At 23.2% G+C, this 10,529-nt stretch overlaps 1 protein-coding gene across 2 annotated transcripts; it reads left to right on the top strand.

Moving 5' to 3' along the window:
• The first annotated feature begins 3,146 nt into the window (after positions 1-3,146).
• On the top strand, positions 3,147-9,167 carry LOC112593642 (Golgi integral membrane protein 4-like). 2 transcript variants are annotated; one of them, XM_025338143.1, is made up of 11 exons: positions 3,147-3,370; positions 3,456-3,643; positions 3,723-3,901; positions 5,739-5,864; positions 5,939-6,070; positions 6,144-6,221; positions 6,285-6,332; positions 6,415-6,516; positions 8,249-8,334; positions 8,400-8,491; positions 8,974-9,167. In XM_025338143.1, exons 2-11 carry the CDS (start codon positions 3,475-3,477, stop codon positions 9,036-9,038), a joined length of 1,077 nt encoding a protein of 358 aa, XP_025193928.1. In that variant the 5' UTR covers positions 3,147-3,370; positions 3,456-3,474; the 3' UTR covers positions 9,039-9,167. The 2 variants fall into 2 exon arrangements, with proteins under 2 accessions (XP_025193928.1, XP_025193929.1); XM_025338144.1 differs by having other exon boundaries at positions 8,400-8,479.
• The last annotated feature ends 1,362 nt before the right edge of the window (positions 9,168-10,529 follow it).

Raw genomic sequence — 10,529 nt, forward strand, 5'->3', positions numbered from 1 at the left:
ACCCTCATGATAAAAAACTATAAAATTATGTATATTATGATACTAAAATAATTATTATTCGTATCATATTGTCATGTTACAACTTAAAATTGTTATACATTAATTAATAATTAGTAAATATTATTATAAAATGTATAAAATCACATTACGGTAATCGTGCTAATCGTAATTTTTTAAATAATAATTTAAAGTATTTAAATAAAAATTAAAAAATATATTTATTAACTTTATTATATTATTTATATTTCAACAATATCAGATTATTACACTATTTTATATTAGAAATATTAGAGGGATATTATGTGCCTTATACTCTTAAGGATCATACTCGTTATAATTATGTTCATCATATAATGTACCTACTGGGTGATTCTTTAGCAGCTCATCTAGCCATCTAGGGCATCTAGGTGCACTAAAAGTAAAAAATCATGGGCAATTGGCCAATTGTTGATCAAAAAATAAGACTATTTTTTTTTTAATTTTAAGAAATATAAAATTGTGAGAATACGAGAAACTATTGTCACAATAATAATTTATATTTATATTTTGAAATACATAGATTCGTGGGTGATAAGTGTGAAATAAAGTAGCATTCCCACGACTAATGTTTAGGTACTTGGCCAATATTTGGCATTGCCATACAGCTTAACGGATATTTATACTTAATACTTGCTAAGTCGTTGAAACGGTTTACTTGTATAATATATTATTGGTCACTATGACATTATAGCGCACTTCCGCCACTTCCCGATGATTATTGGTAAATGTGACACAAGTCAAAAGAATTATACCAATAACAATCATAGCCCATTTATAACTCAACTTATAAATTTTTTGTTAATTTAACTATTAATTACGTAATAATGTATTCTCAAATTACTTGCCTAATTGATTATTAGTGTAGATACTTGGCAAGCTCAACTAATTGTGGATAAAAATATATGTGTATATATAAACGATTAATAGCTAAGTTGTGTGTGCGTAAATGCGTAGTGCGTGTTTGTTGAGTTAAGAAACATTTTTGTTTCACATATTTTACGTATTATTAATGCTATTATTGTTTATTTATGTTTTTCTAACTTTTGACAAACGAAAATAGATGAATATTAATGATATTATTATACGAGTACCCTGGTAGGTACATAGTACTTACAAAGGTTTGTAATAATATTATTTATACCTAGTAAGTACGCACTATGTACTACATTGTATGTATCAACCAACAATAAAAATTCTAAAAATAAAACAACCACTTTTAAAACCATTCTTAACTTGACTATCCTTAAAAAAACCTCTGATATAGTTCGATGGTAGATGAGCGTATTCTATTGAGATAAAAATGTAAGTATAAATTAACTTGTGAGCAATGGGAGATATTTTTTCAGTTACATTGGCTTAGTCAAAACTTCCCCAATTTTATTCTTATTAAACAATGAAATGACACCAGTCATTACCTATTAAAAATAATTTGGAATATTTTCTCTGAATAAAACAAGTAAATATTAAAACTGAAAAAAAAAATACTCATTTTTCTTGAACCGTATTTAAACATATCTATTAATAGGAATTAGGAACGGTAGACAGCACACTATTTGTTTTGTCTCTCTGACTCATGCAAACATAACAAATTTGCGTTCTGCAGATATAATTTTGTATTCAACTATGTAAAATATTACAATTTCAAAATGCTTATTGCTCACTTTAAAATAAAAATATCTATAAAAAGTAATGAATTACCCAGTTAAAATGTTTACGTTTCAGTTTGATAATATGTATATTTATTTTGATATTATAAAACTAACAAATAACAATATAAAATTGGATCTGCTATATCCTAGCCATTCAAGGTCAAAAATAGTAAATTATAACAGTGTGCTGATATACTATAAAACACTCAGTATTTTTATAACATTATCTATCTCTTATAAAATTATAGCAAAAATTGGGCAAAATTAGTTAAACTAAAACAAAAAAACAGTTTTTTATTTATATTTGCTACTAATTAAGAGTTTTTAAATTGCTCCCCTCCCCTTTAAAAGAATATAATGTGCTCTTAAAGAACACATGTTTTATGTATAGTAGGCACTAAATAGTTAGGTACTACGCACATTAATTTCGATCAATGTGTTAACTGTTAAGAAATAGTTTGTCCTACTCGATGGGAAATACTGCATTAATCTTTATCGGCATTAAAATAATGGTGACAAAATATTACGTTCATACGTTTTAGGACTTAACTGCTTAGGGCCCCAAAAATTAATCATGTTCGGGGCCTAAAGAATTTTAGTTGTAGCACTGGATAAATGGTATTTTTTTATCATTATATTTTAAAGTCCCAGAATAAATTAAAATTTATATCTCTATAATAACTAAAATAATTTAATCTATTCAGTATTTCAGTAGTAAGTAGTAACTGGCAACTGGTAAGGGTACGATTAAGAGGCCGTTCTGGTAGCGAAATTTTATCGTAAAAACATGCTTTCGTACTTCCCATTTTTCTCAGCTCTCGTTTGTCGTAGAAACATGATTTATACACCAAAATTACCCTAAGAAGTTCCTCTAGACGACCTCGTGCCAGATTTTCGAATTTTTTTTTTCAAACCGGAGATATTTGCATTTGAAATTTTCAACATTTTCAAAATTTTTAAAAAATCATATAAAATAGAAAAAAATGACACGAGGTAGTCTAGAGGAACTTTTCAAGTTTATTTTGGTGTATAAATCATCTTCCTACGACTAACGAGAGCTGAGGAAAATAGGAAGTAGTAAAGCATGTTTTTAGTAAAAAAAAAATCATAATTTTACAGTTGTCATGTGCTGCTCTGCTAAGTATAGCGGCAGTGTTCGAGAACAATGTTCATACTACCACCCTACGCGACTGGTTAAGTCTAGATAAGTCTAAACTGGTTTTCATATCGCAGTTTATAAATAATTATTGTCAATACGATAATAATAATATTGGTGACCGATTATTATTTGTTTATTTTTCTTTTTATCTTTCTTCGTTATTATAGATAAGGTTATCGTTGTAAGGGGCGCTATCTAGTAATAATTTGTTGGGTTTTGCTTCTGCATATTTGCATCAGGTTAATCAAATTCTTGGTGGAACACCGTTTGGCGTTTGGCAACGTACTGATAAAAAATAAACCATAATACTCTATTTAGTATTCAGTATTCGTTAATCGTTCATCTCGAAAAACAAATATTAATTTGATTCATTTAAATTTCAAATATTTTTTTTATTTGTGAGTAGTGCATACTGCTTTGAATATGGATCACAGATAATAATATTATTGTATACAAAATATTTATTGACGATTTGAATTATAAATTCTTATAATACCTATATAGAAATAAAGTTACTTTGAAGGTAGATAGAGAAACTAGAATGATCAATATTATGATATTAGTGCTGTTTTATTCTCTTAGTTTAAACTGTAATTTTAATTTTCTAGCGACGAATTTGTTTCCAATATGGTGGCCAGAGGAGGCAAAACGAGGTTTATTGGATTCATTTGCATGGTTTTGGTCTTGTCAGCCGTACTGTACATATTTCATGAAACACAAGTAGAATTAATTGATGTTCGTCATTCAGCTTCCTCGTGTACACATCAGTTAGAGTCAATATCATCTCAATTACAAGGTATTATTAGTGGTCATAAATACTGCATCTAACCAATTTATTTATCAGCTATATATATATATATATCATAATTTCACAGTTATCGTTGAACATAAGCTTAAATTGGAGAGGTCATTAGAAGAAGAAAAACATGAACATCTAAAAACCAAAGAGGAACTTAATGCTGCAATTCAAGATGAGAAACAGTTACGTGATAAACAAAATGTTGACTCTATGAATCGATATAATGAGATAGAACGAAATCATGAAGTATTACAGGTAAAATAATATATTTTTGCAATATGTGTAAAAATTATCAAAAATATTGTCAGTACAAAACAATTTAGTTTTGATCATAAATTATAGGTTAATAACTTGTATTATTATTTTATTATCTTATACTTCAATGTTTACACAATTAAAAAATGTATGCATTAACGTTAGGTGCTTACTGTTTATTAGGTATTGTTTACAATGAAAAAAAAAATACTATCTATTAATTATAAAATATCAAATTAGTTGTATTATTTTAACAATGATCAGTTTACTATAACTTACAAAGTGTACTATTTTATATGATTGCATTTCAATTGTATTTTTATGCAAGAGTACTTTATTGCTAATCAATTTTAATTTTTTTTTTTTTTTTAATAACTAATTATAAATTATTGATAAGTTATTATAATGATGTGAATCATCATTATATAATAGCTAACTGGATAAATAGTAATACTTGGATAAAGGAAATTTAAAAATCAGCATAATACTTTTTTGACAAATCAGTCTCTTGAATTATTTAAATAACTTATTTTATTATCTTTCAAATACCTATTTGGAAAAAGTTTATAACTACAGCTAAAAATTTTGCCATATTAATAATTAATGATAAGGTAAATAATTTAGAATATTGAAAAATTTCTCATATGGAAATGAAACATTGGACCTGAATCTATTTTCCCTAAGTTATGACATCTCCTTAAGATTAAATTTAAAAATTGGAGAATTCAATTTGTACTTTTGACTGTTTTTGTTATGCATATTTCATAATTTAGAAATCACTGTAATTGTAACAAAAGTACATATTACATTTTAGATCAAAAAATCATAATTAATGATATACAATTCTAAATAGAAAGGTAGGTTCTATTTCTTAGTATATTTTATAATATATTTAACATGTTTATTAATATTATAAGTAATTTATTTTTCTATTAGTAATAAGGTTGAATTAATTTTTGTCAAAAACACATGTGTTTTAACATGTGCTTAATATTTATTAAATTATTATTTTTTTGTTATCAGTAACTACCCTCAAAGATTAATATTGATACATTCTTTTGCTTTAAAAAGCATCTCCATACATTAAAAAATTTAATGATACTTTACAATTGCAAAAAATTTACCTAACTTTGTTTAAAATGTATTGTAGGTATATGATTTTTTTTTAGTAAGATTTAATTAATGATAAATTACATATAGAAATTAAATTGTTGGTTTAATAAAATGAATTATGTTATGTTATATATTATTTTTAAAGACATGCATATTGCTAATAATTTATAAACAATACTAGTTGATTTTATTTTAGATTATAACTTATAAATCTATTAATATCTAAATCATTTTAATTTCTTGGTAAAGTTCAAGTAGCAATTTTGGAAAATATTGTGTTAAAAACTATGTTGGTCAAAAATAAACATTAAATTAATGTATACTCTTGTTGATCTAGTGATTAGATCTGTAAATAATATCTGTCATTAAATAGTCTATGATCATTATAATTTGGTGCAAAAATATTATGTACAAAAAATATATTGTTCAAAAATGTTTGGTAAAAATAATAATAATCAATTAATAATTTTTATGTTATTATGTTTTAAATATTAATTGATTATTATTATTTTGTTATATATCATTTATTACATCATATGATATTATTTACTGGACCAAATGACATGGACTCTGTACTTACTGTTTTAAACTTGATTAAACTTAGTTTTTAATAATTTAATTTAATTTTTTTAAATATAAATTGTTTTAATGGTATTATATATATATATATATATATATAATATGTATATGCACTTATATCTAATTTATTTGATATAATTTGAAGGAAGAAGAAAAAAATTTAAGAGAAGCATTGGAAAAATTGAAATTAAAATACTTAGAAGAAAAAAATAAAAATAAACAACTTACTCAAAAATTGAATGATGCACAAGACAAAATACTAAATTTGAAGGTTAGTAAATATATTGTATAAACTTTGACAATATAATAAACTATAATTTATTTATTTTTATTTTTTATTTTAAGAATGAAAAAGTTAAATTAAAGAGTGGAAAAGAAAACTTAGAAAATGACCTAAATAATAACTTGCAAAAATCAAATGAATTTTCAAATATAAAATTTATTCAGAAATCAAATGATATTATGAATGTTACCAAAGTATGTTATTTTATCACAATTAATCATTATATTATATCATAATTAAATTATTATTCTTTTTAATTTTTTCTAGTTAAAAAGTGGTTCTGTAACTCCGGCCATTAATCCACAAGCAATTGATGGAGCTACTGCTAAAAGTTCAACACCAATGGTATAATACTAATTATATGTGATTGATATCATTAATTTAACCACTCATTCTTATTTGTTTTAGATAAGTTCAATAGTTATTTCTACAAACAAATCATTATCAATTGAAAACGTAATTTAATCTAAAATTTTATTTTGGTTTTATATTTGATTGTTTTAAATTTAATATTATATATTGTTTAAATATTTCATAGGATGAAGCCAATCCAATTAATCAGCCTATTATTATAGACATCAGTTCTAATAAAGTACCCAATAATGCTTTGACCTCACAAAATGAATCTGTTTCAACTCAAGTAAGTTTACTATACACTAGTGTGTAATTGATTTTAGATGCCTAGTGTTAATGTTAAGATCAAAAAATATACTTTATAAAAATTATTATTCTGCTTATAGATTCATTTAATTTATTGATTTTTTTTTTTATCAAGAAAATATATTAAACAGAATTTTCAATCTATAACCTGTTATTTTCCATACTTTAATATTTAAATTTCAAATTATATTATTAACTTTTTTTTTAATCAATTTGAGGAGATTTTTCAACAATATTTTAAACAAAATCAAAAATCTGATCTTTTTAAAAATATAAATTAATTTATATAAATAATGTTAAAAAAAATATTAAGTTGGTTAGAACTTATCAAAATTCTCTCATTCTATATTATATCAATTACTGATATAATTATGATAAATTGCATTAATGGGTAAGTTAAAAAAAATCAACTTAGTGCAGAAAAGTTATAAATAGTTCTGTGCATGATCGTTTTTGATTGCTCTATATAATAGTAGCAATTTTTAGGCGCGCTTATAAAAGTTGTTTAAACTATACCCATAATATGTAATTGGTCATCTTAAACTGACTCAGATTAGGAATTCAATTTTTATATAATCAGCATGGTAGTTATAAATAAAACAAGTATGTAACTCAAGTTCTATTCTAATAGCTATTCAGAATTCATGCGAAGTCGTGGTATTAACATTATTTTAATCATTATTAATAATTTATTAACCAGTCTTATCATCAATCATAATTCATGGGATGGTGTCAGTTGGAATTCAACTGTCTAAGACAGTAGTTCTCAACCTTTTTTGATTCATGTCACCTTCAGTCACTAGAATCAAATACTGCGTCACCCAAACATCAAAATAATAAACAATCTTAGCTGTGTATTGCACGACAAATTACTAGGTACACGCGTTTATTGGACCAAAAGATTAAATATAAATAATACAAACTATTATAAAGATACGAACTTTGAGGTATGTTATGTACATGACAGTGGTGGTATAGGTGTATAATATATTTATTATAAGAAATAGGTAATATGATTGTTTTCGAAAAAATTAATTTTTATTTTTTTTCTTGTTAAAATTTTGCGTCACCCCTAAGTTAGGTCCGTGTCATCCTAAGGTGACATGTCACCCCGGTTGAGAACTACTGGTCTAAGATGTTTAAAAAAAAATCTTGATATTTAGATATTTATTTTTTTAATAATGTATATGTGCTTTAAGTATGTTAACTACTTAAAATAATCTCATAAAAATAATTTTTATATTTAAAAATGTACAATAATTTGTCAATTTTATAACTTAGAGTATACTGAATGATTCTTTTGTTAAAAAACACCCATTATTTCAAAATCTATTAATATTTTTGACAATATTATTTTTAAAAAATAAATTGTTTTGACTTATTTTCAATAAAAACAAAGTAAAACAAATTTTGAAAATATTGCTTAATTTTAAAATAATGAGTGTTGTTTGAAAAAAAATCATCCAATACTGATAATGGATAATATTTAAGATTTCAAGATATGATAAAATAATAACACCTGAGAATCGTTTAATTGCTATTGTCCTAGTCTAACAGAAAAACTCCCTATTTAAGGTAGGAAAATTTGCTCCCTGATTGTATTAATTTTTACTTCTTAATTAGTAGCTGTCATCACATCTTAAATATTGTCAATAAATATTTCATTATAATTAGTTAATATTTGAGTGTATTTACTATTTTGTTTGTATTAGGAATCTCAAGTTGGTGGAAATGAATCCATGAAAGTTATGCCTGCTCCACCTCAAGAAGAGACTGTTAAAAAAGATCCATTAAATAAGTATAGGAAATTTAAAACAAAATAATTTTTATTTTATTAATTTTTTTAATGAAATTACATTTTAGTAATGAAGAAGAAAAATTATCAAAACAAAAAAATAATTCCTATAAATATGAATACGAACAAGAACATTTCAAAGAAGATGGTGAGATTGACAGTATGCTATGCTTTTTTTTATTAAAAAAGAAATAAGAATGGGAACAATATGTGATTTGTCAACTAAATTTAATTTATATGTCAGTTCGAAGACATATTATATTTTAATCATTCTGTATAATGTGAATATGTGTAGTATATTTTAGTCTGTTTGTAGAGTGAGTTATCATTTTTTTTTTTTTTTTTAATGCAATTTTCATTTCTAATTTTGAACGGCTTTCAAAAATATATTATTTATCAATTAATATTGAATTGAGGACAGTAATTTAATTATACCATATAGTTGACCATATATTGTTCTGATTAATAATTGTAGGTATAATACATTTCTAAATTAATATTTAAATAGGTTTTATCAAAATATTTCATAAAGTATGTAATAAATATAATTAAGTTAGTTGGAATATTTAATATACTTATCTATTTAATGAAGTATAAAAATTATCACATTTATATACATAACATTTTTTTTTTTTTTTGTAGAAGATGATGAAGATTTGAATGATTTTGATGCACGAGAAGATGCACATCAAAATGCAAATAAATAATTTTATTGATATTTATAATTTAAAGTAGGTACCTTTATAACTGGGATGGACAACTTAAAGTTATTAAAAGACTAATTTTAAAAATTTAAAAATTTAAATTAAAGGTCTAGAGAGTATATAAATCAAAAATAAAAATATAAGGTCAATATAATTTAAAATTAACAATCAACATTTACTTTTTATGTTTATTTATATTTAGATACATTTTAATGTTAAAAATGTAATAAAACAAAATACAGATAAATATTAAAATGTTATACTAGTAATTCAATAGTGTAATGTTCAGATAAAAACGGTACCGTTGGCCACCAGTTGCCCATCCCTTTTTTATTGAAAACTTAAATATTAAATTAAAATATTTATTAAGTATTAATTGTATTTTCCTTTTTTAATTTAATAGAATAATTAATGATCTTATTTTTATAAAAGCTATAAATTTATAAGCAGTTTATAAATAATTAATTATTAATTTTTTTTATTATTAAAAGAAGAAAAGAATCTACTATTGTGTCATAATTAAGGTTATTCAACCAGCTCAAACTATTAATTTATGGTTGAAATCTCTAAAATATTAGTATTAATTTATTGAAGTGAATTGTTCTATAATTTTTTTAAAGAGTTCTATACCATTTTATATTTTTTCTAATTTTTATGTAAATAAAAACATTATAAAATGTTTATTATAATATATAGTAAATTGAGTGACGATTTGTATTAATTCATTATATTTAATGTTAATCTAAGTATTACAAAATGTTTGTAGCAGTCTTCAAATATTAATTTTATTATAGTTTTAAGCAGCTAATTATAAGGAAAACAATTGGTCTTACAATAACACTACTTCATATCTTTTATTTGTATTTGTTTGATTTACTTTTTTGAGTAGTATAAGTGTTTTGAAAATAAATATAAATATTTCATAGGAGTACAATGATATTTTATAATTTATAAATTAACATTTGAGTATGCATAATAATTTAATAATATATGATTATAAATTATTGATATAACATAATATTATATTTTAATAATAATATTATTAGTATAAAAACATGATCATAATTTAAATTAATTATTTTTTTTTTTTAAATTAAATTTAAGTTGACGTCGATGCATTGTTTGTATTCACCTTGGCTCATGTGCAATATAGATAAAATACATTTAAACAAAATCATCATTTTCCTAAGTTTTTTGTCAATTGTCACTATTGGGTGGCTTTTTATTACAAACATTCAATTCATTTTTTTTGTTTTGTCACCACATAATATGGTTATTTTGCTAAATAGTAATTTAAATCATCTAAAATGTTTATTAAAATTATCAGCTTGACAAACTTAGTAAAATAGAATGGTTATAATTTATAAAAAACAAGTTAATAATGTAATTGAATGTTAAATAAAAAAGTGGCAATATTATATTTTTAACAAAAAAAAAAAAAAAATCAACAGGTGGCTGTGGGCTGCATAAAAAAAATTGTTTATTTTACTTTTT

Source organism: Melanaphis sacchari, unplaced genomic scaffold, assembly GCF_002803265.2.
Source record: "Melanaphis sacchari strain LSU unplaced genomic scaffold, SCAv2.0 Contig20_pilon_pilon, whole genome shotgun sequence".
Lineage (NCBI taxonomy): Eukaryota > Metazoa > Arthropoda > Insecta > Hemiptera > Aphididae > Melanaphis > Melanaphis sacchari.

What these genes read in the sequence shown, in the direction of transcription:
- LOC112593642 (XM_025338143.1), top strand. Translation starts at nt 3,475, where the DNA reads ATGGTGGCCAGAGGAGGCAAAACGAGGTTTATTGGATTCATTTGCATG. An exon ending in AATCATTATCAATTGAAAAC is followed by an intron (nt 6,333 to 6,414) that starts GTAATTTAATCT and finishes AATATTTCATAG; the next exon opens with GATGAAGCCAATCCAATTAA. An exon ending in AAAAAAGATCCATTAAATAA is followed by an intron (nt 8,335 to 8,399) that starts GTATAGGAAATT and finishes ATTACATTTTAG; the next exon opens with TAATGAAGAAGAAAAATTAT.